Raw genomic sequence first — 20,502 nt, 5'->3', positions numbered from 1 at the left:
ATGCATTTCACATTGCCAACCCTAATAAAAAACTTTCTTTGGGGTTCACGATATTTCTGGGCACCCTGTAGTACATTACGTTATGGAATGGAACTCTTACGTTGCCGTTGGTTCGGCGTGTTCTCAGTTCTCACTTGAGTCACCGATGACCGATTACCTACGATTTTCAGATAACGATACCCAAAAATTCACTCCTGTAGTCCTGTAATGAGGTATTTACATATGTACATTCAAATTTCAATAATCAACGTATCGTTTAGATCACAATTAAATAAACCAGCGATGAACGACGAGTAAAACAAACGCTAAGAATCTTTTTCCTAATTAAAAACGATCACCCGAAATCGCACCCTTACCGGAATGCGAGCTAAAAAGTCGATACAGTTATTAATTTGTAATAAACTGATACAATTGAGCATGTACTTGACGATTATTGGATCATTATACGTACACGAGGGCAGTTTTCGCATCTTTATTCATCATATGCATGCGATCTGGTTACCGGTGATTAATTCTCGTTATCGTTGCAAATCATATTAAATTAAACAAAACACCACATATAATGCAAAGGAGAGAAGCAAACGTAAATACTCCAAATCCACTAATTCTGTTCACAATTGAAATCAAACCTCAAGATACATTAGGGCTCTATATAAACCAGGTGAGCGCATCCACCATTTTGTTCCCTGAAGTGATAACGAACCAGTAATTATGCATACAATTTCTTATGTAAAAAATGCAATTTTTTAAATTGTTCGCGAGTTTGGGTGAACTGTTATGCAGTCTTAAATTAAAGACAATAAAATTCCCTATCGATTGATGTTAAATTTTGATCATTTCGCGTAAAAATAAGGATTTTATGAATATTTCTATTTTACTGATTTTTGCATACTACGTACGTCATCTTTAAAGTAAAAATACTCGAAATTTTCAGTGGACACATAGGTATTTTATTACAGTAAAATGTTCGTTATTTTATCCTCTTTAAAATGAGCTATTACCGAAAGCTCTACATGCAACCGTTCAAAAGTTTTCGAAGTTGAAAGTTGCGAAAATCAGCTGCGGGCAGTAAGTATTTGACTTTGAACAAATTTTACTCAAAATTTTCAACGGACACATGGATATTTTAATACAGCAAAATGTTCGTAATTTTATCGTCTTTAAAATGAGCTTATAACGAAAGTTCTACCTCTCATCGTTCAAAAGATCTTGAAGATCAAAGTTGCGGAAAGTAAAATACTGATCAAAACTAAGTGACTGATAACAGTGATAACACAATTTGACCACTTTCCGCAACTTTGAACTTCAAAAACTTTTGAACGGTTGAAGGTAGAGCTTTCGGTAAACAACCATTTTAAAAAGGATACAATTACGAACATTTTGATGTATTAAAATACCTACGTGTCCACTGAAAATTTCGAGTAATATTAGTTCAAAGTTCAGTACTTACCATCCGCAGCTTGTTTTCCCAACTTTCAACTTCGAAAACTTTTGAACGGTTGCATGTAGAGCTTTCGGTAATAGCTCATTTTAAAGAGGATAAAATAACGAACATTTTGCTGTATTAAAATACCTATGCGTCCACTGAAAATTTCGAGTATTTTTAGTTTAAAGATGACGTACGTAGTACGCAGAAATCAGTAAAATTGAAGTATTCATAAAGTCGTTATTTTTTCATGAAATGATCAAAATTTAACATCGATCGATAGGAAATGTTATTGTCTTTAATTTGAGACTACAGGTAAGTTCACCCGGACTCGCGAACTATCGAGAAAATTGCATTTTTTACGTGAGAAATTGTATGCATACTTACTAGTCCGTTATCACTCAGGGAACAAAATGGCCGATGCGCTCACCCACTTTATATAGAGCCTTAGATACATACCCCATCTTGCATATTAAAAACAATAGATACTTATACGATCTACATTTCTACTTTCTGAAGGAAGAAGCTAAACCGACACCAATCATCTGCGAATAAAAGTAATAATTAAAAGGATAACAATACCGTTTACTCGATGAACGTAGATGGTATTTATACTTCAAGACAGGAACATAGACAATTCTTGACGAAGATGTGATCTTCCAAAGAGGATTACGAGTTAAAACTATACGTTAAACACGAGGTAGAGAGAGTTGAAACAATTCGCGTAAAATTACTTCGACATACACACGATAATCGGCATTTAGCATCGAACAATCAGAATAAAAGAACTGGACACGAGCTAACGCAAATTCAACAACTGCCAAGGCGCCAAATAAGTTGAAAAGTCGAAGACAAAGCGCGGCATTCAACGATGCTAACATTCCATTCAACGGTAACAAGTAAAATGATCATATTCAAGATGGAGCCTTTCAGTGTTGCCAATGCCATATTGAAAAATCCCGCCAGATTGATCCTAAAAAACCGCTAAAAACCGCTAAATTCCCTATAGCAAAATCGCTAGACTTCCCGCTAGATTTTCATCATTTTTTTAAAACCTCAAGTCATGTAAAAAATACAAAACTGATGAAGATTCAATTTGTTGAAATTTTAAAACTGTTCAAAAATAACTAAAAATTAAAAAACAGTGAAATCATTCAAAAATTACCAAAGAATTGATGAAATTGAGTGGATGGCTTTTACAAAAATTGAATTTCATTGATTTTTTTTTTCAAAAATTCAATATTTTTTAGCTGAAATGCTGAATTTGTGAATTAAAATGGTAAAAGTGGCCATGAAGTCAAAAACGCTAGACTTCCCGCTAGCCGCTAGATCAACAATTTTTGGCGGTTTTCTATGTTCAAAATCGCTAGGAATGGCGGGAAAATCGCTAAATTGGCAACGCTGGAGCCTTTCCTACGAAGTACACTTGTCTTGCTTGTTCGTCCTTCGTCGTTACACACACACACTAACACACTTCTGCTTAGCACCCTCCCTTGGTAATAGATGTATTGGTGTGTGATTGTGCGTGCGTGCGTGTACGTTACAACAAAACACACTACCGAAACCGATCCAATGTTCTTACAAACGATGCAACAAAACGGAGGAGGATGGAGAAAAAATTCCTACTTATAAAATTTTATAATCATTTCAGAGGCCCAGAGACTCCAGAGAGTTTTGTCTAATCTCATAATTTAATATTCATCGTCAGATATTCAATCTCATAATGGAAGTCCTTGAAAAATTGTTTGGACATTCATTTTTCATTCAAATACTTAGCCAAGCAATGCCTAGCTAACATTAATTGAAATAAAATAATTCGGATTTAGGATACGTAGGTACTAGGTAGGTATTCACAATTTACAAAATTCAATCTGACAGTCTGACAGAAATAAGTTTCGGGATCGGAATTTGGAACATGGTTTCTTATACTCATGTCAGATGCTCTCCTAATTCTATTGCTAGGTACTTCTACTTACATTACATATACGAATTACGAAAGAATTAAAAAAATATGATAGTTACCATCACCGCATCTAACAAGGAAAGCATTTAGTAGACAGTACTCTTTTCCATTTCAGTTTCTACTTTCCTCTATTCTCTATCTCATGTATTCATTATTTTCCAATATTTTCTTGAGAATTTCGCGACACCTACAACAGATCTCAATGAAAGTAAACCTGAATCTAGGTATACATTATACGATCTCAATCAAAAATGATCGAGCTTTTCTAAGTATTTGTTTATAGTTCTAGCTGTTTCGAACTTTCGAAGACCATCTCGAACGTTCGTCATTCACAGTTCAGACTTCAGAGAAAACCAGCTGGCAATAACTTTATTAAAAAATCGTCATAAAACAATACAAAATTGTTTCAATATGAAAAATAGGGTTACCCCGGTTACCTATGGAGTTTATCTTCGATAATTTAAGAATTATCGTTTACTTTTATAGAATCTCACAGAACGAATTCGGACTGACGATGAGAAATAATCTTTATGATATCGATTGACGTTGAAGCAGGTTTCTCTATACAGAATTATAATGTCAGCAGTTTCGTTCTCATTTCTCAATAAGGCTTCTGGCTTTCTAAAGTCGGCACTGATAAAAAGATCAATTTTTATATTTCACTGTGTTCGTTGAGTGATGACTAGTGATTGATCAATAAATACTACTTCTTCTTTTATCAATTACGTAGCAAGAAGCGCCCAAAGTATTCCCTTCTTGCACCTCATGGGGCATTCTTCGCATCATCGTTTTATTGAAAAAATGTATAGTGTTCTGAATGTGAACCTTTTCTCGGATGAATTGAATATCCAAACATCCGTTTCCAAGTTTTCTTTTTTTGTTTCTTTCGATTGAATAGCAATCCGCTCAAGTCAAAATTCTGAAAATCAATATTTTGAGGTCAATTCAGTTTTCATCACACGGTCATTCACACGAGTAATCTTTTCATCGTACGTTCGTAGAACTTTTCATTGAATATATCCTTATTCATCTTGATCGAAGTTCTGAATAATCATAGACGCTCTCGGAATGACTCATTTTGTTCAATGCCAAAAATGTAACATTCCTAAAGTCTTTAGTTCTTGGAATATGAAACATTTTAATCGATTCGAACTGAAACAATATCATCTTCAATGTGAACAAGTATATAGGCTCCCCGAGTACCTTTTTCATTCCTTTTTTCCCCTCGTTCTCGCGCGAAGTAGTAAGCCTAGGTATAAATGTATCATCGCGATTAGGGGTTTTTCACAGTCCAATTTGAGCGACGTACTCTCGGAACTCTTTCAATGCAAGTTTACAGTGTTCTGTAGACTCCGTAAAAGGTTTTCATCTATCGTCCAATAGTCAAATAAATTGATATCGATATAAAAAAAATTGGTCGAATGTTGGTGCCACATCCACATTTACCCATCTTTTGGCCAAAAGGGAATGTTGAATCGTTATTTATACAGATGTCCAAGTTGAAGATACAAAATACATATAAGCTCTCCGCATTTTCCCAACACCATAATATAAAGTGCAAAGCAATTATTAGCATTTTAAAGACTGAAAATAATGCAAAATGATTTACCAAAGTAGGTATCGAGAAAAAACGATCAATTCTGATTCCGATTCCGGCGAAAATCGCTCATCAGAGGATGGTATTTAAATCCGAAGCCGATGCCACAATTCTAAAAATACAAAAACTTATGGCAGTTTTATCATTGAATCAAAATATAGTATTTTAATTGCTAGATTTGATACTTCACTGTAGTTTTCTTCCAATTTAGAACTATAGTTTTCGACGAAAACTGCTCATCACAATTTCAGATATTATACTTTGAAACTGATTCCATAATTCTGCTAATCACATTTTCACGTTAAAAATGTGAATTCATCGCCTTTAGGAACATGAAACACAGAACAACACACTCTCAACTGAAAAAACACACATTCGACATTTCCAGAAATACCGATACAGACAATAACTTAAAACGAGTAACGCGACGAAAATTACGGTCTACATAATTTTAAAATACAAAAAATTTTCTACATTCGCGTAAAAGCTCTTAAATCACGACGTTTATTAAAAATGTACAACATTCTACACGTACGTTTACACACGATGTAAATAAGTATAAGTAACAACTCCGCTAAAAGTACAACAATAATGAGAAAAAAAGAGAAATATTTACGAAATTCAAGACTAGAGTTCATCTTTCGTAAAACATACATATACATTTTGCAGACGAGATTTTCAAAATAAATAAAAAATAAAAACGACACAAATACGATAAAAGTAATTACAATTAAATAATACTAAGCGCAGAAAAAAATTCGTTAAAATAATGATTGTACGCGACACTGATTACAAAAAATAGTACAAATGGCTTTCGTACGAGTACACTCGTACAGTGGAAAAATATTCATTAAAAAAAAGACAAAGAAAAATAAAAAAAAAATAAAATAAACGTTCTTAATAATATATGCTCGACGTTTCATCATTCTGTATAGGCACTTTACGTAATATAAAACGAAGCTCTCTAAAACATCCACACAAAATCTTCTTTAGTAGTAAAAGTAACGACGACTAGAAAAAAGATCTGCGAAGGAAATGAAAAATTCAAAATCAACGTTTACGAAATATTCATCAATTAATGGAGAAGACGAAGAGCTAACTTGAGGCGAGTTACTTTACTCACATGTTAATAATAAAAACACCATTAATACTCGTCCGATCCACCATCTTCCGGTGGCCTTGTCCATTTTATCATCGTCTCCGGAGATCTATACAGGAATAGTAATTTGGCAAATAGATCTTCCTCCAGGTCGAATTCTCGTCTTTCTCTTACCAAGAATATATCCAGACAGAGCTACGAAAAAAATGCACGGATGAAATTAGTAATCTTTCAAGAAAATTTCAATGAAATTTTACAAAATTCTCACCTGTAGTATTCTATCCACGTAAGGCATATCTTCGAACATGATATGAGTCGAGGTACCCGTAAAGTATCCTTTCACATAGGCACCGACAACGATTACGAAAGTCGTATACAATCCGATTATTCTACAAAAGGAACAAATTGATCACAAGCGAGTCATAAATCGAAGCTATTTTTGTTAACATGCTTAAAATTCAAACACTCCATTTACTTACCCTTTTCCACTGATCAACGAAAGCAATCCGGGAGGAAACATTTTATCGTTGAAAGTATAAATAATAATGGATCTATTTTCCCCCTTATCCGATCTAGTTATAGCGTCGAGTTCTTTTAATTTCGGATTAGGTTCGTCTTCTGCCAAATTCCACCACCTTCCGACGGTATTATCCGATTCATCTAGTTGGAAAACCACGTCCACAAAAGGGCTTATTTCTGGCTTAACACTAGGACTGTCATCGTCTTCGGAATCTACATTGAAAAAAATCAAAAATTAGGAATCCCTCGTAATTTTTAAAACCCAAAATTTCAAATATGTACTTACAATCTTCGAAACGCATAAGCTGAGGAATCGGGCTCGCTCTACCGGGACTCGTGATTTTTAAAAATTTCGGCATCAGTTTCTTCAACCTCACCGTGCTGTTGCCTTTATTTTGTAACACTTTCAAGAAATTGGTACATTCTTCGGGTTCTAATATGATATCGTTTTTTTCCGAAACCGTCTTAGGTGATTCTGGGTTCTCGCTGCGACGATCCAAAGTCCACTCCATGGCAACTTTTATCTTCTGACCTGAAAAATTCGAACCGGTATCAAGATTTGTTCGAGTTTTCTGATCAGAAATCGTGCACTGACTCGAAAATTTTACACTCACAAGTTTCAGTATTATTCAACTCCTTTTGCATGTCGCTTTCTTCGGGCGGCGGTATCGTCCATATTGAGCTAGAATAATGCGGTAGAAATACTGCTCCGACGTCTTCGGGGTTATAATCAGAGAGGAATGTTTGCGCACTGGCCGATGACGAGTATATCTCTTTTATCGCTTCCCACTGTATCTCGTTCAAGCTGTCAACGAATAAAATGAATGCACAAAATTAATTTGCATTGTATTAGACGTCGTTTTACATCGATAGCTACTTTACCCAGTTATTTTTGAAGTGGAACTGGCATAAATCGATTGATACGAACTGACTTGCACCTTGGCTGCCATATCTGAAGGTCTATTAGGTTCTCCAACGGTATCACCGAGAGCAAATAACACCAACGGGAACCATATAATGGTGAATAACGTTATAAGGCCGCCACCACCGTACAAGAATTTAGTCTTGGCGGCGATTTTCTGACTTCTAGGGAGCGGGTATTTACTTTCAGCACGTCGAGTACACTGTAGAATGAAGCAATTCAAAGATTAGCCAAGAGTAGTGCACTAAAAGAGGTCATTTTCATCATGCAAAAAGAAAATTACTCGATTTCAGTGTTTTTAAATTGAACGAGACTCGAGTGAAAACGAAAAATCAGTCAAGACATCTTCGAAGTCGAATATTGGAGTGGTTCGTGTCTTGGATTTTCACTTTTTTAGGCTCATACCGCCTCAAGTTGTTAGATTTTATGAGAAAATAATTTCTTGATCCTTGATTTTTTAGTGGGTTCAAAAAAGTGGTACAGGGAATCCTCATGTCCGTTATTAGGTTTTCAGAGATTTTCTCAGAAATTGAAAAAATACGCATGCAACAGAAACACTGGTCCTTTAAATCACTGAACTTGTTTTCATGCGAATCGATCCTTCAGCGATGTATTGTCAGAACTTCCAGCGCGTTTTTTACATTTCTCCAGCATTCCTAAACACGCCGAAAGCTGCATAACAACTGGGTAATGAATTAGTTCAATCTAGGATGTAAAATAAAATTCCTGACTTAAAGTTCAGCCATGAATTCATTTCTATCCGATCCCTAGAAAAGAAAAACTCGAAACAAGGCTCCTTCATTTCTTCAAGAGGGATTTCCAAAATTGTTCAAACGAAGATATACATATAAATTTTTCTATAATTAAATGCAGCATGCAGATGTAATCTAGTCGTTTGCAAGATATTCTCGGTCTTCTTCCCTTATTTTAATAGGAAAAGGGAAAGGGGGAAGGGTTAAAATAAGAAAACTCTGTATAGTTTGTAAAATACAATGCTAAACTTTTTTCAAATATTCAAAAATCTCCCTAAAATTTAAATTTTGACGACTAAAATTTCATTAACAGAATTTTTATCTTCTCAAAACGTACATTCTTTCCATCCACTCGAGTTTCGTGAAATTTAAACCACAATCTCGTAATTTTCTTATAAACATGTTAATGATACCGAAAAATCATGCGGAGTTCCCAACCTAGAAATGAAAAATCACCAGACTCGTTTTTTAAAAAAAAAATTCAAGTTGTAAATTTCTGATAAATAAAATTTACCAACGTCACCAGTGTTCTTTCCAAAATCACCAGAAAAAGAACCGATAGTCCAACACCAAAAAAATATTTTTTCAACAACTACCGGATCTGGTGATAATTCATCACCAGGAGTGGGAACTTCTAAATCACCAACTTTTAATTGGAAGACTTGAGCAAATATGTCCTCCATTTTGATCCAGTCTGCTAAAGTCATCGAAGTCTCTGTCCATATCCAATCCATTAACGTCCTCAATTCGTAAACGAAAGGTATGATCATGAATCTACAGAGAAACAGTGTGACGTTAAAATCATGCAAATGTTTCTTCAATAATTTTCTAAATAAAATTATTACGCACATTTTGAATAAAACCATATTAACGAGGTTGTAATTCTTGCACAAGAAGTTGCCTAAAATACGCGTCGGGTATCCGCTTCGTATCTGGTAAGCTGACAATAACAGGTAGCAACATTTTATCAAATACCATAAACGAGGAGGAAGATTAGCGTTGAATTGCCTTCAAAACGGAAACACATCAATTAGCTATACTTCGTAGGTAAATTTTGCCATCGAGTTCTCTTATTCGTACCTTTCAGTAACAGCCGGAAGAATGAAAAACATCCAGATATGTACACCGACGACCAACAAATACTGGAACACCAACTTGCCGGAGATGTATTTACTCAAGTATAACCATCTATCGATAACGATCAATGCGAACTGCAGGATCAACATCGCCAAGAATGCAAACGGTATCTTGTTCTCTTCGATATACTGTGTAACTCCGCCATCTCCTTTCACAGCCTAGATAACGAAAAATCTCCAATTACTTTTCATCTGAGAAAGGTCACACGAAACTTTATTCTCAGAAAACTTACACCGAACGCCGAAAATCCAAAAATAATCACGATGATGTTGCAAAAATCGCAGAAAAACATATACGCGTACACATCATCGGCGATTCTATTCTTGGAATCGAGCATCTTGCTGAAAAATCCGTTGATCGATTTGGCAAAAGGTCTGTGAAACAAATCCCAATTCAACGATTAGAATATATTTTTCCATTTCTAAATTCCGAGAATAAAATGTAGAATATTCCTTACAAAAACACGTTCTCTTTAGAAGTCGATAAACTCCTGCTATTCAGTTTCATTTGCGGTACAACTGTTTGATTTTGATACGAATCGGTACTCTGGCCTGGTAGATCTTCGCTCTGCATCATTAAATTGATGGTTGTTATTTCGGTGGTGACATCGCTATCGCCTCCCGAAATTACCGAGTTTCTTTGCGGTTCGACGTAATTCAAGTTTAACAAATTCGTCGCTTTGTTGTCTTTATTAAATTCTTCGGCGCTTTTCCACAATCCCAGAGATTTTAAAGTTGATCTAGAACACGCGTAAGAGACAGAGTGAAAATTAAGGACCATGTTCATCAAACGAGCACTTCTTTTCAGCAGGACTATTCGACTCACCGATGGAAAAACACAGCCAATAATAAAATCAGATCGTAAAAAGCGTCGTTTTTGCCATACTCGACTCCCAACATCCGAGACCAATGGAATGGTTTTGAATCGAGTAGTTTGGTTTTATTGAAATCGAATAACTCCGATCTACACACGTTTTTCAATACTACGACGAACTGCAAAAAAAAAAAATCGATATGAAACATTTTTTCCACCTCTAGGGACGGAAAAATCATATATTTAAGACCCATATCATGAAAAATACAACATTACGTACCTCCGTATAGGCAATAATAGTGACCCAAAACCGCTTAGTAGGTCTCGGCATGGACAGAGTACCCCAAAAGAACACCATCAACGGTAGAGGCAACGAAGTCAACGTAGGACTGATAATTTGTAACATGAAAACCGCAAAATAGCACACCATATCGGAATGTGACATCAAAGCGTGATAAACAGCCAACATCAAACGTACGATAGTCGGTTGATTCGAAGCAACGAAACTTTGGTTCTCAAAATCTTCAATTTTCAGAGGGCTACAAAACACAAGTTCGCAAATCGTATTATCGATTTGATTATTGAGGAGAGTATTTGAAAGTATAGGTACAAAATACAAACCTTTTAGGTCTTTGAGTACTTAACCCAGCAGGAACTGGTTGCCATTTCATATCTGGTAGGATTCTCATACCAATTCTCAAATTTTTGGTTTCCTATTCAAAAAAAAAAAATTGTTTACATTGCATTTTGAGTATATAACTTCGATCATATTTTAAAATCCGAATCAACTCACTTTCAACGTTTTCTTTTCTTTTTCCAAAGCTTGTATAACGTATCGATAATCTCTGGATTTACGATTGAGGAACTGTATAATGGATACCATGCAACTGTCGATGAATGCGAACGCGAATTTCAAGTACATCACGAAACTATCCCAGCACTTGAACAACGTGTTGCTTTCTTCTTCAGAAGACGACATCAAGGTACCTTCATCGCTATCTGTAGAATCGCCTTTATCGTGTTCGTGTCTTTTTTCATATTTATCGCGATCTTCCCTTTTAAACGACGTACGTTTTCGACCCGAATCTCGTTTACTTCTACGTATCGATATACTTCTGTCGTAAATCAAACAAAAAACCAAAATTGACCCATCAGTTTTCAGACCAACAACGCAACGACAGTTTTCTCTAAACGTGATCCAAAGCCATTACAAACCTGCTCTCATCCAACGAATCTGTGACATCTTTACTGGTAGTAGCATCGGTGCTTTTGTACTGACAAGTGGAACAATCCTTCTGAAAATAAATTGAAACAAAGTTAGATATTTTTTTACTCCGGTTGGATTATTTATCCCGAAAATCCTTCGAAGCTTTGTTAACGCAGAAAACAATGAAAATTATACCCAAATTAGTACATTTCAACATGAAGAAACAAAAATTCCAACTAAGAATAGTAACAATGAGTATGCATCTTTCACACCAATCAGGCTACAAAAATACGACATAGCTTTCAAAACAAACAGACATAAATTAAGCCTCTAAAGTTATATAAAAATTATCACCCAATATAAAGCGACGAATATTACGATGATTCTAAAAACAAGCTGTAATTTATTACCACACAATTTACGTTGAGTAAGTTCCAACACTTCAGCAATGAGATGGCTCGCTCTAGGTCTCATCTAAGTGAAGGTCTACTCAAGCTACCTACCTACATGAAACAACCAAATTCTCCAACTAGGTAATTACTTTTTTGCAAAACACTACAATACAATAAATGTACTTATACTGTGTGTTCTGGGACAAGTGTAAAATACTTGGCGCATGATACAGCAACTCAAATTACATACGCGTCAGTTGGGTTGCCTAACCCAAAAAATGAAGGGGAAAAGCTACAAGCTACTCAGTGTTGATTCCTAAGTTGCATAATTTGTTATATAAATCGGTTCGGAGGTAAAAGAGAGCATTTTCCGGTCCCCCTCACCCCATTAAAAATTTTTTTTGAGCAGCTCTGGTTAGGTCTGGTAAAATAGTATAGCTATACCAGTGCAGCCAAAATCTGTGAAAATTGTGGTAAAGGATTTAGCATCGATAGAACTGTTTACTGGGATTAGCCTCTCAAGGTTGTCTGTCTGCTTGTCTGGCCATCTCAAGGTCACTAACCTACTTGTCTAGCCTCTCAAGGTCGTTCTATCATAGTTCTCTGCCCGCCTGTCTAGCCTTTAAAGTTAAAAGGGTCACTGCCCGGTCTAAGTCATTGACCCCCTGTCTGTCTAGCATCCTAAGGTCACTCACACATTGGTCCAGCTTCTCAAGGTCATGTCCCTCAGTCTGGCCTCCAAAAGTCATCTACCCGGTTGCCCTCTTGCCTAGCATCCAAAGGTCACTGACCCGTCTTTTTGGCCTCTCAGGGTTGTCTTCCCACATGCCGGACCTTTCAAGGTCATTGACCTCACTGCCTAGTTTTCCAAGGTTGTTTATCTGACTGTCTGACATCTAAAGGTCATTGACCCATCCGGCAGGTTTCTTAAGGTCATCTGTATCCCTGCCTGGCCTTCAAAGGTCATTGACTCGTTTGCCTGGCATCTCAAGGTCGATTGTCCAACTTCTTGAGGTCACTGACCTAACTGAACAGTCTCTCAAGGTGGTCTGTGCAGCGCCCTTTTGTTCTGTGTTACCTTTTAGCAGGTTGGCCCATTTAATTTATCCTCGCATATTTCATCATTTATTTTCATTTGAGCTAGCAGTTTGAGCCTCAGATTAACCAACAGTTGGCTTTTTCGTACTTTGGTATTAAAACTTCTGAACTGATTGGGCCTCAGCCAAAAAAAAATCAAATTGGCCCTTTTGCAGCAGAACTATCGCGTCGATCTTTCCCCGACAGTCAATTTTTGGGGGAAAAAAATGTGTCTTGACTTGAGTGAGCAAAAACGGAAATTGGAAAATTATGACTAAATCAATTCAATTAGACGAGGTCACCAAAAGTTGAAGAAGTTATTATAATTGATTGAATATTTTTCACAGTACTTTGGCGCCTTCAATTTCAGATGTAGGCAAAATATGAACCCAACTTATTATGTAGAGCATTCAAAGTTCCATAACTTTGGCAATAATTATTGCTAAACTCAAAGTCAAAATTACATATACTTATCTGTCTTCCTTCCTAATACAAATACACACAACATTGAGATTCATAATACAAAGAACCATTGCACCCCCTCCCCTTCCATCATTGTTACTCATACTTTAATTGGAGAATTAATCGATGTCTAACGCTCCGAGAATACCTCAATTCAAAATTTTTGGATGTTTGATCATTACTCAACATTTATCGAAGATCGAAAAAATCATCTAAGCTGTGAGATAATTTGAACTCCAATATGTAGGTATCAGAATTCAAAATTTTCCGTTTTCCTTCTATAAAGGTTAAGAAAGTTGAAGAACAGGTAGGTATATAGTAACATACCTACCTACTGGTGTTGAAACTATTTATTCGCTGCATTTTCACACAAATTACTCGTAAATTTTCATCAAAAAATCTTCCATTATTCGTCATTTACGACGATTCGATTGTTCACTGTTCACTGTTCAGTTTGTTTGCATTTGCGCCAACTTTCTACGTGATTGAAAAAACCACTGGGTTCGGAATGAAATTCATGTGGTCCTTCCTTAAAATTATTGTAGTTCGCTGAGTATGCTCGAGGTTAAAAAACATAAAAGCTGAGGCATGAAAAAGTCACACCAAATTCGTTGAATCTGAATTATAATTCATCAAGGGAAATCTACACCAAAATATTCAAACGTTGATTTTTTTATTGTAAATTTTTTAGAAGGCAGACTTTTTTTATTCTCAAACTCGAGTAAGTACCTACATTTCTGACATTCTTTCTGAATTTTTTTTTTGTTTTTTACTCCTTTGAAGAAATCAGATCGAAAAAAAATTCTCCAAACTACGAGCTAAACAACAAAATTTCCCATCGTCCTGGCTACGATTTAAAATGTCTGAAAGAATGAAAAAAAAATTTGGCTCGACATACCAGCAGAGAGAGTAGGAGTCCAAAACTATCCTAATTAATAGTTTAATCGCAAGTTCATCTGTTTGAAGATACCTCGATTCAAAGTTTTTCCATACCTTATTAAAAATTTCGTCGAAGATCAATAAATCAATAAAATCATCCGAAACCGCTCTAGACGATTTGAACTTTACACCTGCCTACGATAATTTCTTCATCAGAATTCAAAATTTTTCGTGAACTTATTGAAATTTTTGAAGTTTAAGAAGCGTATCTTGCTTCAAAGTAAAACAACTCGATAACTAAAACAAGTATGTATTGGCTGCATTTTCACAAAAATTACTCCCAATACTCCCGAATTTTCATCAAAAAATCATCCACCATTCGTCGTCGACGGCGACTTTCAATTTGCTTGCAGTGGCACCAACCTTCTATATTATTGAAAAACCCACCTGGTCCGCAATGATAGCTATATGGTCCTTCTCTAAAATTATAGTTCGCAGCGTACGCCTTTTCGACAGGAGAACAACGTGTGCATTCACATCTTATGTCACCCGCGTCGTTATACTCTATTCTGCGTTTAAAATAATTATGAAAAATTGGGTAATTATTATCTACACACGAGTGAGAAAATGTTTAGTAATCAAATTTATAAAATAGTTCTTACTCTACTATGCCATCGTCTCCAGCGATGTAATCGATCGACATCACGAAAAATATCAAAATAATTTGCATCGACGCTTTCCTCATTTTTTTCCACTCGGTTATTCTTTATTTTGAAAATTTTGGCAAGATATTCGAAAGTATACTGAATTCTTTACAGTTTTGCTAGGCTATTATATTCAATCGACGATACCCAGTTAAGGTAATTTTCAATTAAAACTTGATTAGTTTTCAAATGTTTTGATGAAGGTTGCGAATTCATAAAAATTCGTCGATGTTTTATATAGTTTTTATAAATTAGTACCTGTGTCGAAATTCGAAGCTCGAGAGGTTAAAAACCTAGCTTTAGGTATAGGTATAGGTAAGTCGTACAGAATTTTTCATTTTCAAATTATTTTTCCAATCACAACTGACGTCAAAATATACAAAGATCAATTTAATTTTGATTGCTTTTTGGATGAATAGTTTTCCACCCGATATTTTAAGAGTTACACAAAATAAAATTTTCGATTTTCAATGTTCCGTCAAATTTTTTTTTTATTGATCCAACCTTCATCACTATACAACGTCTCAAAATTACACAACTACTTAGAAATGAGTTTCCACTTAATATCATTTGATTCTTGGACAATTTTTTTTACATGTTCGGTACAAAAATTGAGTACATAGAAAAATGGAAAATGCATCGACGAAAACGATTGCAATCTTCTTGATGATATCGATTCATTATGTTGTAACAATAATCATGTAAGTAATTATTTTTTTGTACGTCTTGTAACTAAAAATAAATTCTCTCTGATCAATAAATACGTAGATAATTTAGATATATTTTCTGAATGTAGCACGCAGTATAACGAGGATGGAGATAAAAAATGTGTATGCGAGAACTGTTCTCCTATGGAAGTTCAAAATGCTTTAGATGAAAATAACACTCAAAATCCATACCAGTTTCATTGCAAGCCGTCAGGTTTTTTCAGAATCACAAAAGGTTCGTGCAACTGTACGCAAGAGAATTTACTCGTAGATACATTTACGTCAACGACGACGGAGACACCGAATTTATTTCAGAAATTAGGTAATCTATTATTTAAACGAAAATAGGTTTAATAAAAAATCCATACCCATTCGTCTATTTCATTTTATATTGTACATAGGTACCTAGTTCTTGAATAACGTCATGAAATTACTCGAAATCGAATAGGACCCGATTTTTAATCAAAGTTTTCATACATTCAACATGCTGGCAAAAATTTTAAGCAGATCATGAATTAAAAAAATTTCTAAGTGAAAATTTAGATTGAAAAATTGGGTTGCGACATTTGGAAAAAAATCGAATTCGAGTCATCATTGACTTCTGAAATTAAGAATTCCCACAACTTCCTCAAAACAATTATCTAAATTGATTTCCATAAACAAATTGAAAAATGCAAACGGAAATAAAACACGCAAGTTGATAGAAATTCGCTACAAAATTTCATTATTGAAAAATTTTCCCGATTTCCTCCTGAAAAATCGAAATTTTTAGCAAAAAAAAATCAAATGAATTAATTGTACGAGGGAAGGGGAGGAGAAAGATCAAAATTCATCAAAATTAATGTTTTTTAGATCAACGTTTTTTCATACCTATTTTCAAAAAAACTAGAAAATACATAATTTTCAAATCCAAAATTCTGAAAACAGAAGAGAATGAATCAAAAACTTCAATGATTAATTTAAACAAGGGAAAACAACAACATTTCCCACCAACTACATTTTTCTGGGACTCACCCACGAAAAATTCAAACGCAAAATTCATTCTTCGGTTTTGACAACTTCGACAACTCATAAGGAAAAATTTTTCCTCAAAAAAAAAAAAATAATAATAATAATGAAATGAGGTCAGATTTTATTTTAGAATAATTATTTTAATTCAGAAAAAATTTAGTAAATAACTGAATTTTTTTCAAAAAAGAAAATTTTGATGTTTTTGAATTATAAAACAGTTTTTTTTTTATAAAATGAAAATTTGTTGGAATTTGTGTTCCCTTTGTGGTTCGTGTAATACATATTTCAAGTAGGTAAGTGTTTGTATATTTATTCCTAGTGGTTTATTATATGAGTGTTTTCTAAGTTCTATTGAGTAGAGCTAGCTGAGCCCCTAGCGGACGTGTTCCCTTTAGGTGAACAATTCCGGGAGTCTCTGAACGTGGTATTTCCCAACATCATTTATTACTTACCCACCCCCTAGACAAGAACCTTAGATTATCTCTCACTGGCGCCCAACGTGGAACTTAAAATGCTGTAAAGAAACATACCTAGCTTTTCAAACTTGAACCAAGATTTCAAAAATTTCAAAATCAATATATATTTTTCGAAATTAAAAACCTCACGCGATGTGAACATTCTTCCTTAAATCGTGTTTTTTGACCTTGAAGCATTTAATTTTCCTTGGCGGTTGCTTTGAAATTCTTTGGAGCGTTGAAAGGCCACGTATCATCTTACATTATTCAGGAAATGAGGTGATTTGAATTCATTTTTGTATTCAAACTCTTTTTTTGATGGACATCAATAAAATTGGTGAATAGTTTTTAAAAATTTGGGTTAAGTTATAAAAAATATAGAACTTTTAGAAAACAGTCATCGATTCAGAGTTTAATTCTCTTTTAAATGGACTTTTAAAAGAGTTGAGATGGAAATCTTTCCAAAATGAGTTAGATCGACTGAAGAGTTTGATTCATTTTCAAGAAGAGTTCGTCCAAAACCCTGATCCTTTCCTTCCTAAGTAAGTTTCATGATGGAATTATTTACTTCATCTATTAAAAAAATCCTTAAATTTAACAGGAATTTTTACCACTTAAATTTTTTAAAAGCCAGATGAATTCTTTTGCTATTTGGTGTCAATTTTGCAGATTAATTTCTTCCCCTCCACTCGAATTTGTTCACAGCGCTAATTTTAGGGGTGGGCATAATTTGTCATAATGACATTTTTCGTTCATTCACTCGAGTATTATGTTTTAGTAAAGTTTTTCCGCTTTTTTAATGATCGTAACACTTTTTTGATATAAATTGAAGAAGTTACACCATTTTTGGAACTAAAATTTACCAATTTTGAAAAAGTTGCCGAAAATAATAAAATGTTTTGATCATTTAAAGGTCTTCTATTTCTTTAATCTTTGATGAATTTTTCAAAATTGAAAAATTCTTATAGTTAGTCATGTAAAGCCCATTACTCCTTCAATTCACAATATAGGCAACCACTCCATATCCAAAAAATAAAATAGTTTTTTGAGAAGGGTCGAGAATAAGCTAAAACTCGATATTTAGCGGCCCAAATTAATTTTTACACTTTCTGGAGAAATTTCAGAACTCTACAGAAATCGAAAATCGTGCTGCAGGCTCCAGAATTTCTCAAAATTATGAAATTCGGATTCGTGGGGTTGGTTTTGACGCTGGTCCAAAAAAAAACCTTGAAATGTTTGACTGGAAATTGTCTCGAATAAGTATGAGCTCTTTAATAGGTTGCGAATAAACCACAATTCGATTTTCAGCTGATAAAATTCATTTCCACACCCTGTGGAGTTATTTAAAAAATTCTCGGGAAAATAAAAATCGCGCTGGAGGCTCCAGAATTACTCTAAATGGCGAAATTCGGATCCGGGAAACTGGTTTCAGACAACTTAAGGCCATTTGTTCAAATTTCAAAAAATTTCCAAACGAACAGAAAATTTTTGATTTCAAGAATTTTTTCCTTAGACGAGTAAAATGCTTGTCAAAAAAATACACTCGGCGTGTAAACCTGAAAATCGATCCAAATGCGGACAAACTCGTTGAGTAGGTAGAAATTAAGCCACAAGTCGATTTTCAGCTGCTAAAATTAATTTCAGCGTCCTCGGTAATTTTTTTTAAATTCTGGAGAAATTTAAAATCTCACTGGAGGGTCCAGAATGAACAAAAATGACAAAATTAAATTCGATTCGTGAGAGGGGAAGGTTGATTAATTGCCATTCTTTCTTCTAAATAAATAGGTAGGTAAGTATTCATTTCTTAAAAAAAAACAAACAAAAACAAAAAAAACAAAGTACCAAAAAATGGTTAATTTTGAATTTTCAAATTTTCCAAAATTGTGTTTATAGGGGTATTAGACCATGTTCTTTCCAAGAACCGCAGTCCCATTCAAATCGGAGGAGGACACCTCGAGAGGTTCTCTAGTTAGAACGAATCGTTTCGATTTTCTCAACTCGATAAGTATGCAATTTGCACCACAGTTTTCTTTAAAAAAAAATAAAATAAAATAAAAACTCCTTAAATTCCATGCATTCACTCAACATAACTTACCTTACAAGGCTGAGCAAACTTTCAAAATTCAAAACACCCCCCTCCCCCCCCAAGCAGGTAAGTAAATCCGCAATTACTTAAAAAAATACAAATCTCATCGTCTCTTACCATCAATAATAATAATACCACATTTGTCTTAAAAATACACAAAACATGAAAGAGATAAAGAAGACAGATGAAGAAGAAAACAATCCCTGACGAGATTCTTAAAAAAAAACCAAAGCAGCATGCCACACGTTTGAAAAGCTCATTTTATAAAGTAGTACCTAGACATACGCGCCATCAGCGTCAGCATTTGCGCAAGCGGTGATGAAAATGAGAAAGAAACTCTAGAAATCTAATATTGTAAAACTCACGTCATCATCTTCATCGCCAACATCATCGGAAGATGATGCTTTACTCAACCGAGCCGATTTGGGTTTCGACGTCGAACTCTTTGATTCGGACGATGCTCCGGACTTCAGCGCGTGTTTAAGATCGGTTTTCATAACGCTTTCCATTAGCTATAAAATCGCGAAATGAAGCCAAACGCCCGAGCCGAAATTTCATAATTAAATTAGCAACTCGTATAGCGTATAAAAAAAATACATTCCAGAAACAAAAAATCTATGTACCTTTGGTAGGTACACGTGAAAGGTAGAGTAAAAAATGAAAACGTATCGATAGAAATAGTGCGTTTTGGTTGGTTCGTAGTTGCAACAAACAGGTAAACAAATAAAGCTACATTGTCGTACCATTTCGTGAAGTACTCGTAATAAAAAAATTTTAAAAATAACATAAACAAAGATAGTTGAAAAATAATTTTAAAAAGTGCGGTGGAATCGAATAATAAAAATATTTAAAAAAGGTACCAGAAATATACTACACCGTTTCTAACTAACCATTTTTCTTGCCGTACTACGAAGCCAATGTAGGTATTTACTAGATAGGTATCCCATATTCTAAGCGAATCTATTTTGTACTCGAACTCGAGTAAAATACTCGCGAATAGGGATGCTGAACGTGTTTTTTTGAATTCAATAAAAAAATTTTCCTTCGTTTTTGAAAATCATATTTTTTAGTAGCCTAAGTAATTTTTTTTCTCATTTTTTGATTCAAATTAGATCCACTTACACGAATGAAAATGTTTGAAGATCAAATCAAAACTTTTGTTCGAATTTAAATGAAATTACCTTTTCGATTTCCAAAAAAAATCACACCCAATGAGTTACATGAAACACTCGATTATTTAAAACACGGTTAATACTGATCACAACATCGCAAATTACTTACGCTGAAAAATGGG

General features: G+C 34.5%; 2 protein-coding genes and 2 long non-coding RNA genes across 15 annotated transcripts in view; 1 reads left to right on the top strand and 3 right to left on the bottom strand.

Moving 5' to 3' along the window:
* The window catches only part of LOC135850085 (uncharacterized), a 107,735-nt gene extending 105,214 nt beyond the window's left edge, over window positions 1–2,521 (bottom strand). For all 7 annotated transcript variants that reach the window (XR_010559652.1, XM_065370800.1, XM_065370804.1 and 4 more), the window contains exon 1: window positions 2,009–2,521. The gene's annotated coding sequence lies outside the window, so the exon portion shown is untranslated. The remainder of the gene's footprint in view (window positions 1–2,008) is intronic.
* Window positions 2,522–5,467: 2,946 nt separating this feature from the next.
* Window positions 5,468–20,502, bottom strand: part of Piezo (piezo) — a 58,483-nt gene continuing 43,448 nt past the window's right edge. For 3 of the 6 annotated variants that reach the window (XM_065370788.1, XM_065370790.1, XM_065370786.1), the window contains 18 exons: window positions 19,574–19,720; window positions 11,444–11,523; window positions 11,022–11,343; window positions 10,850–10,941; window positions 10,509–10,767; window positions 10,241–10,407; window positions 9,873–10,154; window positions 9,648–9,789; window positions 9,359–9,573; window positions 9,128–9,286; window positions 8,875–9,052; window positions 7,487–7,728; window positions 7,219–7,409; window positions 6,891–7,136; window positions 6,565–6,817; window positions 6,354–6,474; window positions 6,110–6,280; window positions 5,468–6,010 (listed from right to left, as the gene is read on the bottom strand). In XM_065370788.1, the coding sequence (XP_065226860.1) occupies window positions 6,131–6,280; window positions 6,354–6,474; window positions 6,565–6,817; window positions 6,891–7,136; window positions 7,219–7,409; window positions 7,487–7,728; window positions 8,875–9,052; window positions 9,128–9,286; window positions 9,359–9,573; window positions 9,648–9,789; window positions 9,873–10,154; window positions 10,241–10,407; window positions 10,509–10,767; window positions 10,850–10,941; window positions 11,022–11,343; window positions 11,444–11,523; window positions 19,574–19,720 (3,246 nt within the window). In that variant the 3' untranslated portion in view covers window positions 5,468–6,010; window positions 6,110–6,130. The remainder of the gene's footprint in view (window positions 6,011–6,109; window positions 6,281–6,353; window positions 6,475–6,564; window positions 6,818–6,890; window positions 7,137–7,218; window positions 7,410–7,486; window positions 7,729–8,874; window positions 9,053–9,127; window positions 9,287–9,358; window positions 9,574–9,647; window positions 9,790–9,872; window positions 10,155–10,240; window positions 10,408–10,508; window positions 10,768–10,849; window positions 10,942–11,021; window positions 11,344–11,443; window positions 11,524–19,573; window positions 19,721–20,502) is intronic. The other 3 variants (XM_065370787.1, XM_065370789.1, XM_065370791.1) reach the window with 3 other exon arrangements.
* LOC135850081 (uncharacterized) lies at window positions 14,540–15,466 on the bottom strand. The gene is made up of 2 exons (XR_010559647.1): window positions 14,908–15,466; window positions 14,540–14,814 (listed from the first exon to the last, which is right to left on the bottom strand). It is a non-coding gene; the product is annotated as an uncharacterized LOC135850081 (long non-coding RNA).
* On the top strand, window positions 15,493–16,027 carry LOC135850082 (uncharacterized). Its single transcript, XR_010559649.1, has 2 exons — window positions 15,493–15,650; window positions 15,746–16,027. It is a non-coding gene; the product is annotated as an uncharacterized LOC135850082 (long non-coding RNA).

The sequence above is a fragment of the Planococcus citri genome, chromosome 1 (assembly GCF_950023065.1).
Source record: "Planococcus citri chromosome 1, ihPlaCitr1.1, whole genome shotgun sequence".
Classification (NCBI taxonomy): domain Eukaryota; kingdom Metazoa; phylum Arthropoda; class Insecta; order Hemiptera; family Pseudococcidae; genus Planococcus; species Planococcus citri.
Note: the sequence above shows the minus strand (reverse complement) of the source record. Positions and strands in the feature narration are given on the sequence as shown.